Source organism: Moschus berezovskii, chromosome X (assembly GCF_049115385.1).
Source record: "Moschus berezovskii isolate FMDL1 chromosome X, NW_MosBer_1.0, whole genome shotgun sequence".
Taxonomy (NCBI): Eukaryota; Metazoa; Chordata; class Mammalia; order Artiodactyla; family Moschidae; genus Moschus; species Moschus berezovskii.
Genome location: NC_142488.1, coordinates 139,923,287 through 139,948,873, shown reverse-complemented (window position 1 = coordinate 139,948,873; position 25,587 = coordinate 139,923,287). Strand labels below are relative to the sequence as shown.

The following is a 25,587-nucleotide window of genomic DNA, read 5'->3' as shown; positions in this document are numbered from 1 at the left end:
ACTTCCTTCCTAGCCCAGCCTAGGCAGCGACAAGAGTAACATGGTGCTGTTCCTTCCAGCACTTTGATTCACACAGACTTCATGATCCTCAGCTTCCTGGAGGTGGCTGTTACTCCCCTGCCGCCCTCTCTATAGAGGCAGATATGTGTCATGTGTTCTTTGTGGACAAAAGACTGTGTCATTCATGTCCTACAGGAGAGTTTTTGTTTCTAAAACAACAGACTGTACCCATTTTTGTTTCCACTTGGACCTTGGAGTAAGCAGTACATCCTTACCAATGTCTGATGTACAGTCATGGTGACAAAATGTTCAGCTAAGCAAAACAGCCATTGGGTTTGCCATGGAAATGCTCATAGATGGACAATTCATATGTGGTCATGGACATTAGTCAGGAGTGGGTCATCAGAGGTGATGGACACAACATGTGTGAAAACGTTGTGCTCCTCTGCATCTCTGAGTGCTCAAAGCATTGTATGGCGATTAAAATAAAAAGACAATCTATGGAGATTACAAGTCAAAATATTTCATGCTAAATGTAGAAGACCTAATTACAATGAAAAAATTCAGCAGGTTTCTAAACAGTCACAGATTTGCCTGCAGCATATTAAAAATCACATCATACAAGCCCTAAGCAGTTTCTTATTAATCTAGTCTCTATGCTAATACAGCCAAATGGGAAACACAATCTTGGGAATATGAAGGCCAATGTTATTCTATTAACCTTATATGTTATCCTATTTACTTTCCTGTCTTTAATGAATAAATTAAAATATCTTCTCATTCTCTAATTGCTGGAGAGTTAGAGTATGACAACGTATGGATTTTATTCTGCTACCTTCTGCAGCCTGAACAGCCTGAATGCCCTCATTTTGCATGGGATTTCAATGAAAGGCAATGACAGATAAACTGTTTACATTAAAAGACTCTATCAAAGTTATTTTGCACCTGGTTTCCTCCTAATCCATCTGCTGTTTCTACAGCTCTGACAGGCTGATCTTTCTTGCTGTGGGTGCCACATTGATGTCATTATGGAAGAGGCCTTCCCCAGCCTTTCTACGTATAACAAAGTAAATGGAAATGCAGAGAAATCTTGGGGAGGTAACAACTTGTTCAGCATGATAAAGGAAGAACTGTGGCTAAAAAATCGGAACCATTACAGCAGGGTAGAGTATCTGTTGTCACAATGAGTGAATTCACTATAGCATGTCAGGGGCCAGCTGAGAGCGGCAGTAAAATGTATGCCCCCCACCCTTTCCATTAGCAAACTTTAATCAGAAAAGCAGGCTTGAATTTCACTTGGTTGCTAGGCTTGGAAAGTTCAATATACATCACAGGTACAAGGAACACATCTCAAATCTTCCAGAATGTTCAGATTTTCTGCTCCCATGTAAATCATTTCATGTGCAATTACCAAATAACAATGGGCTTCACAGGTGGCTGATTCCCTGGTGGCTCAGATCGTAAAGAGTCTGCCTGCAATTCAGGAGACCTGGGTTCGACTCCTGGGACAGGAAGATCTCCTGGAGAAGGAAATGGCAATCCACTCCAGTAATCTTGCCTGGAAAATCCCGTGGATGGAGGAGCCTGGCAGGCTACAGTCCATGAGGTCGCAAAAAGTCAGACACGACTGAGCGACTTCACTTTCACTTCCCAGGTGGCACTAGTGGTAAAGAACTTGCCCACCAATGCAGGAGACCTAAGAGATGTGGGTTCGCTCTCTGGGTTGGGAAGATCACCTGGAGAAGGGAATGGCTATCCACTCCCATATTCTTGCCTGGGAAATCCCAAGGACAGAGTCCACGGGGCTGCAAAGAGTTGGACACAACCGACACAACATGCATGCATCAAATAACAACCTACTCAGTGAACAGGCCCCACCATAACAGAAACTAACAAACAAAAATAAATCCAGTACAACACCCAACCTGGTGTCAAGAAACTGGATTAAAACCAAGCTGTTTTGTGTCTGTGAGGTAATTAGTGATCTTCAGATGAGAAGTAAAATTATGAAGTGGAGGAGAAGAGCTTCAGGACAATATTTTTCTGTAAATGTTAACAGGCTTGAGGTGCAGCTCTGTTATTAGCATCTGTTGAAAAGTCCACACATCCCCAGTTACATGCTTTGAATTGAGTACCACATTTCTAAGGGCAATCCCTAGGCAGAGAAAGAAAGAAGATTGGTTTAAATAAAATTGAGTACATCGGAGCTACTTACAATAATGTGTCCAGACACAACTCATTAGAATGTCTTTGTGCTCAAAGCAAATTGAAATTGTTCAGCTCTGTTTTTAAAGCACCAACACACCACTCCAAGCTTTATCTAGAGTCCTTTAGCTGAGCCTGCCACCATCCAGCCATAGTACCCATTTTCTGAATTTCTAACTGGGTTAAAGGAACGCACCTAAGGTTTCAGTCTCATTCACATTAATCATTAAGATGGTATTAATATTAAAATTCTCTAAAAGTTGTTTCTAACAATACCTATTTCTTTTATGGTTTTTATAATGCTAAACTCTGATGTTGCTAATGTCAATCGGAGATAATTAGGTCACGAGAGAGCCATGCCCAGATCTAACCTGGCATCAAAACCCAAGTATCACAGAGCATCCTACTGCCAAAATTTAACAGACATTACATGCTTTGAGCTGCATAAATCAAGCATCAATATAACATTCAAGGAAACATCAAGAAGGTATTTACCCACTTCTATGAATATGTACCAGAGGGGGCTCTGGAGTTTGTACACTACACATGCTAGAAGCCTTTGGAATTGGTCAAATTGTGGATAGCTTAAAACTTTAAAAACAGCAATTTTAATAAACCTGTCAATACAATTTATTTGTTAAAAAAACATTTGCGACTGATTAGGCAGCTTATATTGAAAGAGAAACACTGGGTCTATATCTTTAGATCTTTTATTGAACTGCAAACACAGCATCAATAACTGCTTCTCAGCTGTAAATGAAAATTGATTCAAGTTTTAACCCCTCATTTTCAGGAGTTCTTTTAATCCCAAGAAATAGAAGAAGAAAAGTGGATCAAAAGGAAAACTGCAGGTTCAGTGGTATGAGGAGGGCGGGTATGCAGAAAACCCCATACTTACACTTGCAGGAAGCCCGTCCTACTGGGCTGTGCTGCTCTCAAGCCAAACCCCAGGGAACTCATCACAGTGTCACTGCCTACCCTTCATGACTGGCCGGAAAATGGCAATTCAATAAGTGTTGGATGGGGAAGGCCAGTGCTGGGTTTTATATTTATGATGCCAAGAGTGGCAGCTGAGAAGGAAAAATGCAGTCAGCTAGGTAATGGACATCATGGAGCCCTCCCATCCCAACCATGTTACTTTTAAAAAATTTTATTGAAGTATCAGTTCAGTTCAGTCCAGTCGTGTCTGACTCTTTGTGACTCCATGAACCACAGCAAGCCATAATTGATTTATAAAAAAGAATTCATATATACATATATATGTATATATAACTGAATCACTCTGCTATACATCCAACCATATTATTGATAGCTGACTTCAAAAACAAAACACATTGCAACATGTATGTTCATGCAGACTAAATTCAAAACACTACATCCAGTTCAAGCATTGTTCTTGAACATTCCAATGTCCGATGCCAACTTGAAGTCATTATTTATTTCCCATTCATGGGAAGCCCCTGAGAGAAAACTAAGATGACTAGTGCTTCACAGTAAACCCTACAGTCTTTCTCTAGGGCACAGCGAGAACTCAGAAAGAGAAATAAGAACTGGTATGGCTCAACTCTGCACCCATGTTAGTCCTTTGAAGAAAAGCTCTGTTTTAGACACATAATTTTCCTGGAGGACTTTGGGCAGTGTCATTGGCAACCTGGCCTTTCTTCCTGGGATGTCTGGGTTAAAACTTGTCGAGGCTCAGAGGGGAGGAAGAGTCATCCATACCCAATAGAAGTCTTTGGGTGCAGTTAGGCCATTCAACCCAGTTCCTAACAGATCCCACTGAATGCTAAGGCCAAAATAAAGGGCAAGATCTATTTACCAATGGACCCCTAAGAAGGGGCTTCCAACTCATGTTAAAAGGGCCATAAAGAAGGACAACCACCAATTTGTGTAGCAATTGTGTTTTTCAAAGCATTTTCTTATACACAATCTTCATCTTGTCCTCAGAGTTAGACAAGACTGGTTATTCAAGTTTATTAATTTAGATTGAAGCCCAGGTTGCTCAAGTCCAAAAATCATGCTCTTTTAAAACTATTCTTTTTTTTTTTTTTTACAATTTGTGTTAATTACAGCAAAGTGATTCGGTTATATATATCCTTTTTCAGATTCTTTTGCACTATAGGTTATTAATAGATACTGAATAGAGTTTCCCGTGCTATACAGTAGGTACTTGTCATTTATCTATTTTATACCTAGTAGTGTGTATCTGCTAATCCCAAGTTCCTAATTTATCCCTCCCCAATCCCATTCCCTTTAGTAACTATAAGTTTGCAAAAGCTATGCTCCCAATGACTACATTTACAATTCCTCATGGCAAGGGGCACACAGCTAATATATGTTAGGAAAAGAAGACCTTTTCATTCAAGTTTGCCACAAACTGACTCTTTTCCAGATAGTTGATTCAGCAACTCTCACCTCCCATTCCTCACAAGAAAAGAGAAAGTAATGTATCTATTCTGTCCAATATGAGACACTTTAGATCATTAGTAGTAGTAGTAACAGATGATGATGATGATGTAAAGAGGTGAGTACTAAGTGCTAACCATAATTTCACATGATTTGGCCTATATTAATTCACTTACTCATTGAATCTTCACTATGATCCAGTGAAGGAGCTATCGTTACCTCAATTACCTCCATTTTATAGATACTTGGGTCTTTATACAAAGATCACCAGATAAGTGACAGAGCTAGGATTCAAACCTGTTGGACTACACACCTATGCTCTCGCTCACTCTCCTCCATGAGGCCACCTATGTTCACCTATGGACTCAGCTGCCTGCCAAACTGTCCCAACCAAGACAGTGAAATGCAGAGGGGAATGTGGGAAAGAGTATGCAAACTTTTAACAAATATTTTCAGGGTACAATCACCAGGGCTTTTTCACTGAAACCATGTGCATATATGATCACGCATCTCTGACTTTAAAGAGTCACCAGAAGGTAAAATATCTTCTTAAAAATATATTTATATTCCTGGGTCTCCATAGCTGAGTATTTTGTGTCTTTAATTTGTATGTTATGCTCTTCCCCTTCAGGCTTCCTGCTGTATTTCCCTGTTTGCAGGAGTAATACTTAGCATTTAAATACATCGTATTGGTTCTATTGGTGTCTGTGCACAGGGCCCGCTCAGCACAGCCAATACTGCCATGGAAGGTGCCCGTAGAGGGGCAGAGAGAGGGGGCAGTGTTCTGATTAGGAGAGACTTGGACTGAAAGGTCAAATTAGAAGTTGACACATCTTGAACCCATGTTTCCTTTTCATACAAGCATTTACAATGCATTCTCTCGGGATTCTTTATATCACAAACCATAGCATATGGTCTTAGGAGCTTTGGGGAAAAGATTCATGTATACTCATCAAATCTGGGCAATTTGGGTCTCCTTAGGTGAGTCCAGGTGCAATGATTGTGAATGAGATGATCTGAGGATGTCTCCAGAAAGCTAAAGGCTCTTTTTATTGAACTGTGTGTGTCTGAATGTAGTTACTGGGTTCTGAGGAAGTTTCTACACATAATGCCGGCTCAAACCCATGGAGTGGTCTGATCCCTTGGACACATCATTTATCGCACCTGTGCATTTGTTTGGATGCTTTCCCTCCAACCATCCTGCCAAAAATAGAGATTCTGCAAGTCCACAGCTCAGACTGGAGGCCCAAATCTACCACTAACATTTGCCATGAGGTTTCAGTAAGACCAACCACCTAACTTAATGTTTGGCACAGATCAGTGGGAGTGCTCAGAACTTCTAATGTGGCTGGAAATGTGATGGGCTCAATTAAAAGATGAGGGAATAGTACCATATGACCTATGTGGTGCCATGTTATCTCATTGGAAAAGAAAATGATTTTGGTTGTTCCTCAGTAAGTTAAACATAAATTACCATATGATTCAACAATTCCACTTCTAGGTGGGAAAGATTGAAAGAATTGAGAAATTCAATTCAAAAGAACTGAAAACAGGTGTTCAACAGGAACGTATACACCAAGGCTCATGGCAACTCTATTTCTGATAGCCAAAAGGTGGAGCCCAGTGTCCATCACTTGAGGAATGGATGAATAAAAGGCAGCAGAATAGTATTTAGCCATAAAAAAATGGAAGTATTGATCCAGGCCACAACATGGATGCACCTAAAAAACACAATGCTGAGTGAAAGAAGCCAGACACAAAAGGTCATGCACTGCATGATTTCATTCAAATGAAAAAGGCTAATCCACAGAGATAGAATGTAGCCTAGTGGTTGTCAAGGGCTGGAGGTAGGGAAGCTGGGGAGTAGCAGCTCAATGTATGATTTCTTTGTGAGGTGATAAAAATATTTTAGTACTGGTATTGGATCCACAAGCTTGTGAATGACTCAATGTCACTGAATTTTAGACTTTAAAATAGTGGATTCTATGTTATTTGGGTTTTACCACAATGACAAAAAAAAGAAAATGATGTCAATGAATTTTTTATAAAGAATATTGGGTCCCAGAAAGCCAGAACTCACCAAAAGTTGCTGTCACAGTGCCTACCTTCTACCACAGGAACACTGTCTCCTGACCTTGAGGCTTCGGGCCTTGTAACTAGTCCTCAGACTCTATAAGGAGGGTTCATTTGCAAATGTTTACAACTTTATGCCCACTTCTTGCTAGACCCATTTAGAGGGAACAAGCTGTCATTTTGCCTTACTTTAGATATCCCAGGTCAACTCCCCCTTCAAATGAGAACCTCTGTTGGGGAAGGCATGACCAGGCTAAGGGCAGTGTGCCATGGAGCACCACCAACTCACCAGCAGGGATTACCTGAGGGTCACGGCATTGACAGAGTCACCTGAAACATCTTAAACCCCTAAAGGATTCAGGCCAACTGACCTAATGCCACTTCTTCAGATAAATACAGAAAATAACAACTCGAGAAGCCAAAACAGCAGACTGAACGTGTGTAATCACATGAAGAAGTCAACCTCTAAACTACTTTCACTTAACTGTTGATGACTTGCTGGAAGTGTGTTCATTAAAAAGTCATGTTGCAACTGTCAAAATAAATGACTGAGGATTTTTTTTGGAGGGGTTATTTGCCATTATAATGTTCTGGTCACTGGCATATTAAACACTGAAAGCAGGAGTGGCACACACGGGAATGTAAGTGCACATTTTCCATTTGCCCTGGAGCCCAAGTAGGAAAGGGATTGCTTGCATTCAGGAAACGTACCACAAGCTCCTGGGAGACAAAGGTGCTTGGTCTTTATAAAGCACCAAAGTTACAAAGATTCAATTGTTACATATTACCCAAAATACAAGCCAAATAAAGTGGAGGAAATAAGGGAGAGGGGAATTTTAGCCACCTAACATCACTCCAGTGTTCTTGCCTGGAGAATCCCAGGGACGGAGGAGCCTGGTGGGCTGCCGTCTATGGGGTCGCACAGAGTCGGACACGACTGAAGCGACTTCGCAGCAGCAGCAGCAACATTGAAGATATACTAAATTAAAAATTATACTAAATGGTAAGCATTCTCGTGGGGTCAACAATTATAGATGAGAATGGAGTGGATGATCCGTGGAGAGTTTTTCCTAAGGTTTTCTTTGCAGGCTCCTCACAAAATATTTAGTGAATGTGGAACTCTGTACTGGTTAACTACCTTGAAATACTAGTACTTGAGCATGCCTTGAAACACCCTGGTTTCAGTTTTATAACTTAGCAGACTTCACTATAGAAAGAGCATAATTAGGTCTTAGCTTTTTTTTAAGGTGATCTTTCTGTGTTTATTTGAGATTCTTGGGACACCCAGGAGGAACCCCACAGGCAAGACAGTTTTCTGTCCTAAAGGACACACATGAGCATCACTGATACTACACACTCCACTGCCATTCTCATGATTCATATATGACACCTGACTTTTTAAAATCAACAGGTCTGGGCTCATTGGAAATGCTGCAAACACATATTCTGGCCATCTAATTTGGTGTTAAGTCCTGTAAATATTAATGATGCAAAATGGAAGAAATCAGGGCAGCAGCAACTTTTTGCCGAATGTCTTTTGCCTAAAGGCTCATGTGGGTAGTCACATTTATACCCTAAGGAATGGATGAGTCTGGGTGCTAAGTCTTGGCTGGAGTGACTATAGGAAAGTTACACTGCACTCAAGGCCATACTTAGTCCAGGATAGGGAAAGACGATCTGTACTGCTTTTGATGACCGGTAGGTGTTTATAGTGAGGAGGGAGCAAAGGCAGGGGTGAAAGCAGTGAATTTTAAGAGCTCAGCATCTCCTCACTGAAAGTGTGATCTTAGTTGACCTGGTCCAGAACACTCTGCCTGCCCTTGCTTGTTTCCCTTGCTCCAAAGCCCAGCGATGAAGCAGCAGGTAGGCTTGTGGATGGCAAAACCATTCCAGTTCCTTCAGCTCCCTCCCTACAGGTTCAGAATGAGCCCTATGCTGTTCCTACCTGGTAGAGCTCAGTGGCAGTGCACTGAGTGGTCAAGGTCTTCATGGGCTCAAGGTCATCTTCATCACTGCTCAGCTTCAAGTCGTCTTCAAGCATCCTACAGGAAAAGAAAAAAAAAAAACAGTGGCACTGACGTTAGAAAGTGTCTTTTCTAAATCATCCTCAGATACATCTTGCGACGAGGATAAAATATTGATGCCCCAATCTGACAGCTGCAATTCTGTCAAAGGTGCAGAGGGAACCAAGATTCTTTCAGCTAATTAGATATTTGAGCTCTTATATTTATGTCTGAGTCTGCACACATCCTCCCTCTCTACCTTCCCTTAAATCAAGGGGAAAAAAGGACTATTTCAGCATCTCCAGAGATTACTGGAGTCTATATATTTTTACTACTGAAAGTGTAATAAATGTACTGATCAATCATTGTGGAGGCAGAATGTGGCAGTGGATCTCTACAAGAAAAGATGCTTCGAGGCTCCCATGAAAGAACAGGGGCATGAGGGCAGTCCCTGGCTGGAGAGGCTGTTGTTGGAGCCTGCTTGGGCTCTATGGATGACAGAGGCAAAAGGTCCAGTGAACTTCCATTGCCTTCCAGTGCCCTCTGCACTGTGGCAGCTTGGTGGCCACAAAATAGCTGGGTGAGAAATGGCTCGTCATTAACCTTTTGATATATGACCGATCTCTTCCCGTAAAATTTGATCCCAGAGATGTAAGCCCACGATATGTATAAGAAATCTTTCTCTCCTAAGGCAAGGCACCTGAAAAATATGAGTGGTCAGAATTTGGGTGATGAACTAGCACTTTCAAAATTGTTTATCGAGCAGACAGAGCTTTCTGTTTCTACAGGGATATTAATTCCAGTGCCACCTGCTTTCTAACTCCAAACTTGAGCTACAGCATGAAGAGTGACTCACTGTCTTAGAATTCCAGTTACACTCTTTTCAAAGACCAATTGGTGTTACTATTTTTATTTCTTAAACACAAGTTTCTACCTCATCCCCAGGCTTCAAGTGGGGCCAGCCCCAGCTTCGCTGGAGTGATTACTAGTTTCTGAGCATACTTGGCTCTTTCTTGCTTTCAGGCTCAGCATCAGGCTCCATGCCCTGGCTAGAAGTCCCTTCTTCAACTCTGAAAGTTCTATTTTTTCCTCCACAGCTCGGTCAGATCACACGCCTTCACAAAAGCTTCTGAGAAAGAATCTCCATCTCAGAATGAATCCTCTTTCTCTCTCCCCACTCCCAGCACTGACTGTCCACTGAGCACCCCCCAGCCCCCAGTTCCCATGTACACAGGTGCAGCAACTTATCCACCTCGGCCTTCCACACAGTGTCTTCCCAGAAATGAAATAGCCCACCAGCCTCATTTTGCAGACAAGCAAAGAAAAGTTCAGGGAAGTCAAGTGTTTTGTTTAAGGTCACACAGCTAATTAGTGTTACAGCCCATCCTAAAACTCCCATCTCCTTATTCCCACTTGTATGCATTTTCCAGAAGGGTAGCTGGAAGGCAAAAAGCAACTTCTAATTTGGTAACTAGGAGAGCACATTATTTCAGAGGCTATGTCCAAATGTTAGAAAGGGATTCAGGTCACAGTGGGTTTCAGAAAATCTCCAATGAAAGTCCAGATCCTCCAGTTTTGCGCTCAATCACATAAGATCAGGATGTGTTCACTGAAACTGGAAGATGGATATAAAGGATGATTCGTGGGAAAGATAGTTGTTAGAGTCGGTTTCAGATGAGTGAAATTTGCAGGATTTATGACTGTCCTTCAAGAGACTAGTGGATGTTTGGAAGATTTTAGAGAAGTAGACAAAATGTATGTTAGCATTTCTTTTGCAGTTTCGGGCTTATGACTGAACAAATAATTCTTTACAGCCCATTGTGGTAAATGAAGACTGTATCATTCTCATAAGGAATAGAACTCAAACATTTAAAAACGACCTGGGATGGGCTTCATTTTCTGTGTGTGTGTGTGTTCAGGTAGGCAATGTCTATGTGTTAGTTTACATGTAAGGGTTCAGCAAAATAAATGATAAATGTTTAAATGATTCTAACCCTTTAGAGAATCTATTGGTCAGGAAAGGTGCTAAGTATTCGATTGTTGTTGTTGTTTAGTTGCTCAGTTGTGTCTGACTCTTTGCAACCCCATGGACTGTAGTCCACCAGGCTCCTCTGTCCATGGGATTCTCCAGACAAGAATACTGGAGTGGGTTGCCATGTCCTTCTCCAATGGAATCTTCCCGACTTAGGGATCGAATCCATGTCTTCTGCATTGGCAGGCAGATTCTTTACCACTGAGCCACCAGGAAAGCCCTAACTACTTGACTAGCAGCATGTAATTTGGATCTTATGAAGGAAGTTCTCAAAATAAAAATTAGCCCCATTTTGTGGTGGAAATTATTAGCCCCTCCTGGCAAATGGGGCTACAGTGAGATCTGGAGAGGTTAAGAAACCTGTTCATGGTCACACAGCTCATAAATCATGGCGGCAAACACAGAACCCAGATCATCTCCAGCCATAACATCTCCAGCCAGAGTATGTAATGCTTTCTTAGAGGATGTAACTTAAAAAGGGAAGAATAAGAAAGAAAATCAACAGCAACAACAACAACCCCACAAAACAAAACTAATGTGGAATCAAAATGTTGGATTCAACTGCAGGTTAATCATAAACTCTGATACAATAGGTAAGTCATTTACTGTCTCTGCACCTCATCTATGCCCCTTGTCAGTTAAATGGGATGATATTAATAATTAAACTCCTTGCAGGGTGGTGGCAGTGAGCATAACATGAAGCAATGTATGAGGAATGAAAACACAAAACAATGCAGGGTATTATCTGTTAGTTTGGAAATAAATTTTCACAGTTAGAAATAACTATTAGCAAGTCATCACAAGCAAAGTCTTAGTGAGACTTTGTTTCTGTCATCTCATTTTGCCAACCAAACCAAAGTTTGCTGTGGTGACTCAGGAAATGTCTCAGGGGTCTCTAAGATCCAGAAAGGGGCTCATGATCTTCAGGCTACTCTCCTTCAGTTAGAACCAGGGCATGGAGAGCAGAACTCAACACTGATTCGACTCTCCATTCAACTTGATAAGATCTTAACATGGAAATGAAAGGCCCTCCAGTGAACAGTTCTAGAAATAGCCAGCCAATCTGTATAAAGATTGACATTAAACACTTCATGTGCAACAAGCTTGGTGTGGAGCTGGCTGTTAATAAAATAAAGGACAGTCTGATGCATAGATTCAAGTCCTGGCAAACACAAGTCAAGGAAATCACTAGAAAGGCAAATGATCATGAGTTATCTCTGGAGGTGTTAAGCATTCATTTCATCCCACTCCTTCCTTGATCTATTAAGCTTTATTATTGAATCTACATGTACTTGTTTGCATTTCCATCTCGAGCTAATGCTGAACATTACTCTAGGGAAAGTGGAGGATTATGAAAGATTTGGGATTTAATTATTATAGCAGCACCATTCATGCCCATTGCAGTTCAGGTGGACTCAGCAGAAAAATGGTAATCTCTTTTCATGAGGTTATAGTTCCAGAGACAGATTCAGCACACATTGGAGAGCCCCACATGTGAACAGAACATACTGAGGTGAATGTCTGCCCACGTGTGTGGTCGTCAACAATGACAACAATTGTTCTCCCACTTCTCAATTGCAGTAAGTCCCTACATACAAGCCTTCAAATTGTGAACTTTCGAAGATGTGAACTTACCCCTGTGTGCCAGCTGTTTCACTGTACTATTGTACTTTTCCAGGTACTATTCTGTAAGATTAAAAAATGTTTTCTTTATTTTGTGTGTGTGTTTGTTCTTAAGTATTATTTGTGTGAAAAGTGAAAGTGAAAGTCGCTCAGTTATGTCCGACTCTTTTCAACCCCATGGACTGTAGCCCATGGAATTCTCCAGGGCAGAATACCAGAGTGAGTAGCCTTCCCCTTCTCCAGGGGATCTTGCCAACCCAGGGACTGAACCCATGTCTCCCTCATTGCAGGTGGATTCTTTACCAGCTGAGCCACATGGGACAATTCTATAAACCTACTGCAGGACAGTACTGTACAGTTGATCATTTTAGTTGGGTACCTAGGTTAACTTTGTCGGACTTACAAACAAATTGGACTTATGAACACACTCTCAGAACAGGGGCACTTACTGTAGATGAAAACAGAACAAAGCAGTGATCCTTTGTGATTTCAGATGTTTTTTCAGGATCTAGTGCTTCATGGGGTCTGCCTTTGTGTGAAAATTCTGTTTTCGTTTTATCTATGACATCATTTCTTGAGTATTAAGAAATAAAATAATTCATTAGATTGTGTCAGCAAAACAAGTCCTGGTCTAGAAAACCTTAGATACTGAAGATTGGGACAGATGAGATGGGATGAACAAAAAGAAGACTTGGGAGGCCTTGGAGGAGGAAGGAAGAGCCATGTTCAGGGTCTTCTCTGTTCCTAATTCTCTGGGCCTTGAGCAGATCCTGGTGGCCTCAGAGGGCTCTTGGCACCAGGAAACCCTAGGACACTATGGTGTGACAGGCCCCATATTACTTGCAGCTGTAACATCTGTTGTCCAGAAACCTTGCCACTTCACAGAGTGGAATGCTCAGGTGATTTTGAAGTGGAAAAAAACAGAGAGCTTGAAACAATATTCCAAAAGGTTCCATGAAAATGAAGCCTTTAGTTGTGGCAGCATGAACCTCAGAGCAAGGGCTTAAGAGCCAGACACATCTGAGTTCAAATACTGAATTTTCTAATCGGTTTTCAGCCTTGAACTAGTTAATAAAACTCTTGGAATTGAATTTTCTCACATGTTAAAATGAGCAATAATAATATCTACTTTGGAGAATTTTTGGAAGGATTTAAAAAATAAAGCTTATACAAACTGCCTCGGAGTCAATACAGGTAGCTTTTGCTTTCATCTTGGTTATTATTACTATTGTTGCTATTAGTACCTGAGCAATGGTGCTGTAAACATTTGAATAATACCAAAAAAGTTCTGATGGTAACCCAAAGACTGGCAGAGGCATCAGCTAGCAGGCATCATTGGAAGCCCTTGACCAGGTGAGGAGAGGTTCAAAGATCCTTAAGGAGTTTGGAAAGTTTCAGGGTTTGGATTTATTCTTCTAGAATGTTCTAAACACATTGTGGCTGTTTTGGGTTTCTTGAAATCTTCCAGAGTGCCTAAGATCCCCTGGAGAATTTGAAGGCCAGTTGCAAGAGGAAATACCTAGGTAGTTCCAAGTGAGAGTTAAAAAAAAAAAAAAAAAAGGCCCGTCTTTCATTACCTGCTCCTATATCTGCAGAGTGACCTGTGGACCTAGAGAACGAGGTCAAGGATGGCCCCCACTGGACTTTGTGCTCACCTTGGGTTCTGTCTTTGGGCCTACCACTCTCAGGAGGTGGTTCCAAGACACGCCTGACTTTAACCTTCACATGTAAGACTGGGCTTCATGAGCTGTTACTTGACCCAGAATCCTTGCTCAGAAGCAACCTTCTGAACCCTGAGTGGTTCTGCAGCCTGCACAGTGCCTTTTTGTGAATTACAAAATGGGGCCCCTCTGGGCAGACAGCCCATCAGGCGCACTACTTGATATGGGTTGGACTCTGGCTTCCAGGTGTTGATGGAAATAGCTGCCATATTGGTGGATGATGCATAGATGGACCATGGCTCTTCCAGCTAGAAGTGCCTACAGTGTTACCTCTGTCACCTGTCACTCAGAGGAGACACCTAAAACATCACCCATGTACGGCTACAACATTTGTCTCATGCTGTCAGACATTTGTTTCTACTGTAGCTTTAACTATTTTCAGTTCTTCCAGTTAGGAGTTGCCCTGTGCTATCTCATAGCTTCCATCTGGTAGCCTGAGTGCTGTTCTCTGTAGCCCACACCAGGACACTGGATGTGCAATGGGCTTGGGAGGTAGGACCAGTCCTGCTAGTTCCATTGTGTGGGGGAGGGGAGGAGGCTGTTTCAGTCAGGTTTTAGGCACTCAAAAACTGAGAACCATAGCTTCTCTCTCAATTCTTTTTGGGTTTTCAGGGGACTACCTTAAATTACCATTGTCTTCATAAATATTCAGAGCTGATAGCAATCAGAGTAAATGTTTTCATTTTTTTCTCCAAATGAATAACACAGTAGAGCCGGGCTGGGCATCCCAGAGAGCCCAGGGGTGCCTGAAGACCTGAGCCTTCTTGTCAGGCAGCCTCTTACTGTGGACCCTTTTCTAGAATAGTATCTTAGTCCTACTGACTCTTTAAAGGACACTTCCTCTTCATAAAGTAGGTTGGGGGAATGAAATATGACTGGACTAGAACTACTCAGGGAATTGTCTATTTCCCTACCTAGTGCTTTGTAGTCTCAGCAGCACTGAAGCATTTGTGGATAGTGAGGCAGGCGATGAAGAAGAGGCTGTGATATTTTTCAAAGCATTCACTCTGTTTCCCCAAGGTAAAGGCTCTTTTCTTTGGAGAAGCTGCATTTAATTTTCTCAAGGTTTTAACTTAAAAGTCAGATTTCATGACCAACCTACTGGGAATCCTGGAAATTCCGAGTCTGAGGGCTGGGGTAGTGACAAATAGTTTGAAGATCCAGACTATATTCTATGGGGATAAATCTCTAAGATGTATTAGGTGGGACCTCTAGCCCAGTGTCACCCAGTGGGTCCACAGCCTGGGTCCCAACTAGATCATGCACCCTTCCATGGGCATACAGACCATGGAGTATCTTTTATAGCCGATGGTCTTCTTGGGGTTTCAGAAAATGGAGCATCTCATAAGGTTACTCTAATTCCTTAGTAAGAGAATTGAGAGGTCCCTTAGAGACCATCTATCTAGTCCAGGGGTTGGCAAACTGAGGCCTTCAGTCGAAACTAGCCTTCCTTCTGCTCTTATTCTGCCTGTGAGGTAAAACTTGTTTTACATTTTTAAATGGTTGAGAAAAAAATCCAGAGAAGAATAATATTTCATGACATATGAAAATTATATGGCATTCACATTCAAAGTCATATTGGAACATAGCCACACCCATTCATGTATATACTGAGTGAGCTTTTATGCCACAATGGCCAGGCTCAGTAGCTATAATGGAGAAGATAGGGTCCAAAAAGCCTGAAATATTTACCATCTGAGCATGATAAAGTTTGCTGACTTGTGCTGTAAACCAATGGTTTTCAAACTTTCCCACACCCAAGATTCCTCCCTTGCCAGGTAAAATCTTATTCAGTTCAGTTCAGTTCAGTCACTCAGTCGTGACTGACTCTTTGCGACCCCATGAATCACAGCACTCCAGGCCTCCCTGTCCATCACCAACTCCTCCCGGAGTTCACTCAAACTCATGTCCATCAAGTCGGTGATGCCCTCCAGCCATCTCATTCTCTGTTGTCCCCTTCTCCTCCTGCCCCCAATCTTTCCCAGCATCAGAGTCTTTTCCAGTGGGAACCCCAAATAAAAGAGTCATGCTGCTTGGCTCACAGGCAGGTTTGGGAACCTCTGGGGTAGCCCAGGGATGATGAACATATTGTGAAAACAACTCATCTGGTTAAGTCATATGTTGGGGGTAATTATGGTTCCATGGATATTACACAGGATTTTGTTAGAGAACATGAGTTAAGTTACTTAACTTTTCTGAACCTCAGTTTACTTCTCTGTGTAATAGGCATAAAAATAATATCTATCTCAGAGATTCAAAGGATGCAGACTCTGTTTGGCTTGAGTCCTGAGTACATACATACAAGGCAACAGTAGGAAACAAAAGACTAAGTATCTGATTTCTATCCACATGCATGGCATGTATGGATTTATATCTATATTGCATACATAAGCGCAAGCTCATAGAGTGAGCCTTGATGTATATGATTATTGACTTGTATCAAACTGCCACCTCTTCAACCTTGGACTTCCGTTGAATTGATCACATAAATTCAGCACAACACCAACTTTCTCCTCCATGGGATTTATTTTGAATTTGATTTTCATTTTCTTGGTATATTTCTCTGGGTTATGACATTTTCTCCAAATGTGGGAACTCAAGTTATCATGCAAAAGACAAACTGCCTAATAGAATTCAGATGGCTTTCAAGAATGTTACACACACCCAAACATTATTGTATCATTTTTCAGGGTGTGTGTGAAAACATCTGAGAGTGGATTTCCCTGGAGAAGATCATAACCCAGTGGGCCAACCTGGACTTGACAACAGCTGCTGGGATCATTCCAAAGGGGAAAAGAGAATCTTTTGTTTTAAAAAATATCCCAAGCATGTATCTTAATAGTAGATGGTGCCAACTCTTCAGTAGGACTGTCCGAGTCATCTTGAATGAATTGTGGAGAGTCATCCACACGGAGTAATAGGGATTCATTCAGGATCATTTACTGGGCTTGGTATTTGTGGGTGAGACAATGCTGAAGCACAGATTTTGCAGTTGGGTTGTGCTGAATTTGAACCCTAGTGCTAAAACAGGCTTCTCTGGTGGTTCATTCAGTAAAGAACCCATCTGCAATGCAGGAGACCTGGGTTTGATCCCTGGGTCGGGGAGATCCCCTAGAGAAGGGTATCATAGCAACCCACTCCAGTACTCTTGCCTGAGAAATCCTATGGAGAGAGGAACCTAGTGGACTACAGTTCATAGGGTCTCAAAGAGTTGGACACAATTGAGCAAATAACACTTGCATTTTCTAAAGCATTCTGAGTGTGGACTAGGGCAAGTTATTTATCATAGCTTCAGTTTCCTAATCGGTACAATGGAAGCAATAATAGTACCTATTTCAGAAGGCTGGTATGAGGATTAGATGAGATTATGTATGTGAGATGGTTGGTAGACACTCTGTGATTACTGTTACTATCATTACTACTTGCCCTGACTGTGCTTGGCCCTGGGGAGGCAACAGTGATGACATGGCCCCTTCCCCCCAAAAAACTCACACCTTAAGAAGGATAAGACTTGATAAACAACAGTAACAATGTAATGCTGTAAGTTCAATGTTAGAGGCATGTAGGAAGGGACTCAAAAGAAGAGTGTTGATGTCTACTCAGAGAGTCTGGTGAAGGCTATCCAGAAGCAGTAGTCTTTGAACAATGCCTCTGAGGCAGAAAGAACTTCCAGGGGAGGAAGAAGGAAAGAGCAGCCTAAAGAGAACAAGCAGAAGTAGCAAGAGACTTGAGGTTTGGGGAAGAGTGGGGCACTTGGTCTGGTTGTAATATACTGTGTCAGCACCAGTGAAAAGGGCCGAGTCTAAGGAGGTAGGTTGGGGTGAGACCAAACCTTACTTCATTCTGAAGAACAACAGAGAGAGGAAAGAACCACAGTTTTTAAGCAGGGGAGGGACATGGGGAGCCAGACGTAGATATCTCTGAGAGCAAAGGACCCATAGAGGGACTGGGAGAAGGAGGCAGCATAGACATCTGTGAGATCACCGTTGTCATAGTGCAGGGAACCAGGACACTGACAGTCAGCTTGGGGGAGAGAAGGGACCAGTTTCTACAGAAATTGTTGGAGTTAGGATCAGCTGGGTTGGGACACTGATGATCCTGATGCCCAATGTCTTCCCAGCCACTCTGAGGGCAGTGAACTCTGCCCACCTCTAAAACACGCACACACCCCTCACATTAGGCTGTCCCTCTCTGTTCACGAGTGTCTCCTTCTGCTCCCATGGCTCACATACCTGCCCTAGGACCAGGGCAGGGGACAGTCTCATACTCAGTCTTCCTCTCTCTGAAGACACGTTTCATAAGTTCATTCCCCACTGATGAGGTAAGGCAGATGTTGTTCCATAAAGGCTCCTTAGAGCAACCGTGGCTGAAAGAGAACAGAAACCCCTGCGGTTCCTGCCAAGAATGTCCCAATCACACAGGGCACTTCATTACTTCTCTCTTCCCATCAGTTCCTAATTGTTGAAGGATTAAGTAAGGAACTCCTTTATCGAGCTGGTCCATTAATTTCCATCTAAGGAAACTCTTCAAAACTGAAATATTAAGGTGCTATTAAGCACCCTACAACTGGTGCCTGCTGACAGTCCCCGTGCTTTCCATGAAACTTGACGGGAGCTGGGGGAAGTTTTTAGTGAGATCCATGGCACTGCCAATTCTTAGCCACTGATAACACAGCACTGTAGCTTGGAGTGCTTTAAACTGTTACTCAAATCCCCTTCTAGAGAAAGGTTGTCAAGAAGGGCTGTTTATCTGAACTGAGATGGCAGATAGGATTTCCTGGAGGCCGAAGCATAAAGAATCCACATTGTCTTTCAGATTGTTGAAGCACAATAGTCAAACCTAACCATTGAGGCCTACATAAAACCTTGACAGCAATGTTGCCCGGTTGCTTATGAAAAGCTCAGCTGATTGATATATTCAACTCTTTCTTGCATCAAAAGAACACCCTCTCCAACAAACACACATACCCACAGTTTGTTTAGGGTAAAGGAGGCTGATTGTCTTCTAACCCATACTGACAGTGTTTCAACCCTATAAAATCCTACAGCTGGACTTTCTTGGGGCACACAGAGCCCAGGGTCCCTGTGAGTGTCCCGTCAGGTGAGCACGGGTGAGCAACTGTCAGGCAACACTTATAAGACAGGGTGAAGCCCGGGTGATGGGACTGCTAAAGATCCAGCCAGCTACTTTTAGGGTCAGGCAGTTACATACTTACATAATGAAAGCGAGGAGGACCTGTGAGCTTCCCCTGGATCTTTGACCCTCACGCCAAAAAGGATATCATCAAGACCACTGGAACCGGATGTTGCCAGAGTAAGCAGTCCGTGGTGGAGAAGCCCATTCTAGACCTCAGTTAAGGGGTTTTATGGGCTGCAGTTCTCTTCCTCAGGGTGTGTGTGTGGGGGGGGGGGGTTGGTGGCGGCACAGAATGTTCCATATCTCCCCAGTCCCTGGGAAGCCATGGGAAATTGTGTTATGACAGGCTCCCAGAGGATACGGGAGGGGAGGCAAGTGGGAGATAGCCTTGAAGTACATCTCGAGATCGTCTTGTGCTCTCCCGTTCATGGAAGATCACTAGGTGTTCTGCCAAGACTCAGATTATCTGTGGCTCAAGGCTCAGCCTACACAGCCTATTTGAATACCTGTGGGGTGTTCATAGTGGCTTGGCAGAGCTCTTCCCCTACACTACCGGAAATCCTAGTCAGTGGCTCCCGGCTTCCTATGGGACCAGCTGTACAGACTTGAGGACCATGCTGAACACGCTCATTTATGAAGCTTTCCCATCAAACGTGATGCCCATATTGCACTTCATTACTATAAGTGGAACAACCGCTAACGGACTTGTCTCTTCTAGGAGTGATGAATGTGGACTAAGCCAGTGGTAGCTCAAGTACAAGGACACACATCTGCAAGAACTAGCCTGTGTTCACAGTCCTCAGAGACCAGTGACTTGCCTTTTTGCAGAGACAGCTGAGTTGCATGTGGTTTCTGAGCACAGGGAGGGGCTGAGTGTAAGGCCTGAGCCTGGTCTGCAGTCAGGCTCAAGTTCAAACCCTCACTGGCTGCATCACCTTAGATCAAATCCCTTGAAGTTCTGAGTGAGTCCTTGGTGAGAGAGGAATCCTAACACTAACACCTTATAGGATTGTTGTAATTATTAAATGAGACAATGCTAGCACATGGGAATCACCCCACCTTTATCATCTCTTGTGATTATTGGCTTAAGATAACTCAGCCTGGATTATCCTGAATACATTAGATGGCATTTTTACTTGGAACCAAGTAAAACTAGAGAAGTGTGTTTTCACATTAACGTGAAAGTTGCAGAAAGGAAAAGAACTGTACCTCAGCCCCAAATAGTTTTCCCACATCAGAGGTAGAAGTAGATCAAATTTTTTGAGTACAGAGTCTATTAATATATCAATTTTATCAAATCTGTAAAATTCAAATCTACATAAAATAAAACTGAACTGCATATCATAAAATATTAATCTTCAAGATTCCAGGAGTGCATAAAATGTTTGATATTGAGAAGTCTGTTCGTATACTACATCATGTCATCAACAAATAAAATGATAAAAAACATATGATCATCTCAACAGATGCCAAACACACACCAGATAAAATTTCATGTTTATTCCTGATTCAGAGCTTTAAAAACTGAGTAGAAAAGGATACATCTTTTCTGGATAAGGACTATGTAATGGAAACTGTCAATCTAAAGGTATGTTTTAGTAGGTAAAAAAGTTAAATCAATTTTTAAACATGTGTTTTAATACAAAAATGGAATCACAGATGACTGTTTCAAGTGTTTCTAAAAATCTGTATTAATGTTGATTCATTGGGTAGGCAGAAGGAACACAAACAGACTAATATCATCCAATGACACCATTTGTTCTGATAATTACTCCAATTTAAACAGTTTTGAGGCATCACATATGGCTTCCGTGAGGAATTCTTCTCATGTAGGTAAAGACAAAATTACAAAGTCACAGGAAAACCCTCAGTTTCCACTTCCACATTTCATAAAGTATTAATCCTTTAAAAACACATCATCATTGTATTGACATTTGTGTCTGCCTACAAGTTTTATAAATGCAGAGATGCTGGGTAACTTGATAGAAAATTTGATCCTATTGTTTTAACAAAATGAGAATTGTTTTAGAAGGGGCTCCACAGTGTCTGGGTATATATTTCCCCTAAGTAACAGTATGAGGCAAGCATTTTCTCCAGGGAATTCAACATTTATGTTGATGTACTTGGCTGCAGAGCCAATCCTGCACTGGCTCTAATACAGAGGAATTTTCTGAACATTTTGAGTAATGGGACTGAAATAATTTAACAGCTCCTTCTGCGCATGTTAAATTAGTTGCATGATAAATTTAGCTTCTGCAGAAAACTTGTTTACACTATAAATTACAGCACATGGCACAATCACATTGATGTGGAAAGCCAGCCATGTTGAATCATTTTGGCCATCTCTCTCCAAACTTCAGCATGGTGCAAATGAATTATCTGTGGCTCACCAACACAGTGCGGGTGTTTCTTAACCCTGGGATCTTGCTGAAGCCATGTAAAGCCAATATTTTAGAACTGCCATTGACTCCAAAAGAAAAGCGGAAGTTCTGAGATGAGCAGATTCTCAAGATAAGTGAGTGACACACAGATCTAAATTGTTCTGTGTTGTTCAGTCGCTATGTTGTGCCTGACTCTTAACTACCCCATGGACTGCAGCACACCAGGTTTTATGTACTACCATTTTATCAGTGGATTAGGAGGGATTGACTTTCTGATTCTGAAACACAGAAATAACCCAGGTGATTAATGAATAAGAACTCTGGTAAATATAATCTCCTAAGAGGTGTAAGGCCATATAAAGGAGAGAACAAAGATTTGGAAATTGCATGTACTATGGGTCAAGTCTGGGCTCTTGAATTTACTAGCTGTGCAAATGTAGGCAAACTGATTGACCTCTCTGAGCCTCCATTTTTGGGTCTCTAAAACAAGGTCCCTGATATCTATTTTGCATGGATTTTGTGAAGAGTAATGTGAAAAGAGTATGATGGTGAGTGCTTAATAAATGCTACCACTTCTATTATTATGGTATTAGGACAAATTGGATCGTGATTCTTATACCAGTGCATTCAGAAGCAGTATTAAAAGAATCCCTGCAGATGAAATTACCAGATCTCTGGTTGAAGAAAGCAGTTTCAGCCACAACAGAGTCATAAGTAGATTTTACATACTGTCGGCAAACATATTAAGAAATTGGATCTATCCTTTCATGATTTGCCTTTTAAGTAAGAAAGTGCCAATTATAAATATTTGTCCCAACACTAGGCTATTTCTATCCTATTGTTCATAGACACATTTGTGATATATGGGCAGCTAGCTGTCTATAGAAAAATGGAGAGAGCTATAAATATAGACATGGAAAGTGGCAGAGGCAGATCCCAATACTGGCCAGGAATTATCAGTTAATTTCTGAAACTACAAAATATACTTAGAATAAAAGTGTAATCATCTGAAATAAAACAGCTCCAGTCATTCTAGGAATAACACGTCAGTCAATTCAAAGCTTTTTGAACATCACACTCATTAGATGTAAACTGAGGGCTCCAGGGCTCCCACTTTGCCTGTGTCTCACAATGAATCTAAGTTGGCTGATCCTAGTGAATGATCACAAGACTTATTCAGGTAAGTTCACTGTGTACCAGACACTCACTCTGCCACGTATGCCAATGGATCACTTCATTGACTCTTTTAAAAAAATCTGGGAGGCTGCACTTGTACTTTCTGTTTTTAGTTAAGGAAACTCTGAAAAGTCAAGAAATGTCTCTGCAGAATGGGAGAAAAATAGTTGTGGGTCATATATCTGATAACAGTTTAGTATCAAAAATATATAAAGAAGCCTGGAACTGAAACCATAAAAATGCAGCCATGAAATTAAAAGACGCTTGTTCCTTGGAAGAAAAGATATGACCAAACTAGACAGCATATTAAAAAGCAGAGACACTACTTTGTCAACAAAGGTCCATATAGTCAAAGCTATGGTTTTTCCAGTAGTCATGTATAGATGTGAGAGTTGGACCTTAAAGAAAGCTGAGTGCCAAAGAACTGATGCTTTTGAACTATGATGTTGTATAAGACTCTGAGGGTCTCTTGACCTACAAGGAGATCCAACCAGTCAATCCTAAAGGAAATCAATCCTGAACATTCATTGGAAATACTGGTGCTGAAGTTGAAGCTCCAACACTTTGGCCACCTGATGCAAAGAGCTGACTCATTGGAAAAGACCTGGATGCTGGGAAAGATTGAAGGCAGGAGGGAAAGGGGACGACAGAGGATAAAATGGTTGGATGGCATCACTGACTCGATGGACATGAGTTTGAGTAAGCTCCGGGAGTTGGTGATGGACAGGGAAGCCTTGTGTGCTGCAGTCCATGGGGTGTCAAAGAGTTGGACATGACTGAGCAACTGAACTGAACTGAGCACAATTAAAGAATGGGCAAGGGATCTGAATAGATGTTTCTCCAAGGAGGATATACGAATGGGCCACAAGCAGGTGAAAAGATGCACAACATCATTAGCCATGAGGAAGTAGACATAAAGTGAAGACAACAGAAATATCCATGAAAGGATGAGTGGACAAATAGCATGTGGTATAGCCGGAGCATAGAATACTATTCAGCCTTAACAAGGAACACAGTATTGGTACATGCTACAACATAGAGGCATCTTGAAAACACTATGCTGAGTAAAAGGAGCCAGACACAAAAGACCACATGCTGACTGATTCCATGTACATTAAATGTACATAACAGGCATAGCTATAGAGATAGAAAGTCAATTACTAGTTGCCAGGGGCTGGGGGTTTGGGGAGTGAGGAAAGAGTGCCCATGGCACAAGAATTCTTTTTGGGGTGATGAACATATTCTGGAATTAGACAGTAGCGATGATGGCATAAGTCTGTGACTACCACAAATCACTGAATCATACACTTTAAAAGGTTATTTTATGGTACCTGAATCTCAATAAAACTGTTATTTTTTTAAAAATCACGCAGCTCGGTGAGTGGGAGGAGGGAGAGATGAGATGACAGCCCGCACTTGCCTGATGCCAAAGCCCATGTCCCTAACCACTCCACTAACTGCCCTGCTTGATGGAGACTGACAGGAGCTCTCACATACATTGCTGCTCACATCCACGGAGAAAACTGCCTCGAAAAAAAGAGCTATTTTCCCCCCACACAATCCCTTTCTCCTTCCATTTTTTCTATGTTAAAACTTCAGCCTGCAGAAGCTTTTCCAGGGGAAAAGGGCTTTGTCTTTTCCAGGAGAGACAAAGCATTATATTAAAGAGACAGCTCTCTGGATGGTGTGGGGACAAAGCCCAGAACCCTTTAGCAAAGATGCTCTATCCCTCTCTGACTTTAGAACTTCCCAACTGGAGGGTAGTAAAGACAGGAATCCATCTGCACAGAAGTCTCCTCTCACAGGACAAATCACCTGTCCTCTCGCAATGAACCCACAGGCAGGCACGTGTGTCATGTGGCTTGACGGTGTGGATGAGGTGATTTAAGTAGACAATTAAGACCCATGGCAGGAGGCTTACATTTTAGTGGTTAAAGGAGAAGCCAGGGTGAGAATGTAGACTTGGTGCTCACTGATTTTTATATACAGAGGTTCATTAAGCACAGGGAAACTGGGACTCTAAAACTCCTTTTCCATATTTTGAGGTGGGGAAAAGGTGTTAGTTCTTGCTGGCCTGATGTGTAGTCTGCCCAGGACTGTGGCAATTTCTCTTCTGTTGAGGCCTCTCAATGCCCGGTGCTCTGCTACCTAATCGATTTTCCAGACTCTGACACATGGGATTAGGTAGGTGCGCTCCTATCAGGGCCCCACACTGGTGATGTTGTTCCTACACTCATGCAAATGTTAGATCACAAATCCAATTTAAACCGGGGTTCCCTTTAATCCTCTTCTGGTTGGCTATCATCTAAGCTTCCCCATCTGAGACATGACACTGTGAGAAATGTCCACAAGTCTTGAGTGCACTCAGAAGGAGTCCCCAGCACACACACACCCCGTCAGGAACACTGTTTCTAACCATAGACTTTCAGGTCTTGACCCAGACCTTGAACCCAACCCAGATCTTGCTGCCATATCCCTCACCACCACCTTGCATTCCCAGACCTGGTCAAGGAAACTATCCACGGCTGGTTCAGGGATGATGCCCTGCCCTGGGGTCTGCCCCTCTGACTGGGGGTTCTGTTCACGTGGGGAGTATTTGGCCACCCCATCAGTTTGGGGAACACGAGGTAATAGGAGCTTTCCCCTCTCAATCTTCATGCCTTTTGTTATTTTTAATCACCCACCTATCAGGGCCAAATTGCGTTGTCGCTGCCTCAGAGCTTGCATGTGACAGAGGGAGCTGCTATTGCTAACGCGTGCTGTCATTCGGGTACGTTTCACTTGCCTCAGTTTGACAACCACACAATAGCCACCTTCCCGCAAAAGAAAAC

At 42.2% G+C, this 25,587-nt stretch overlaps 1 protein-coding gene across 5 annotated transcripts in view; it reads right to left on the bottom strand.

Moving 5' to 3' along the window:
* AFF2 (ALF transcription elongation factor 2) overlaps window positions 1–25,587 on the bottom strand; it is a 577,381-nt gene that overhangs the window by 124,999 nt on the left and 426,795 nt on the right. For all 5 annotated transcript variants that reach the window (XM_055438072.2, XM_055438074.2, XM_055438073.2 and 2 more), the window contains one exon: window positions 8,630–8,726. In XM_055438072.2, coding sequence (XP_055294047.2) covers window positions 8,630–8,726 — 97 coding nt within the window. The remainder of the gene's footprint in view (window positions 1–8,629; window positions 8,727–25,587) is intronic.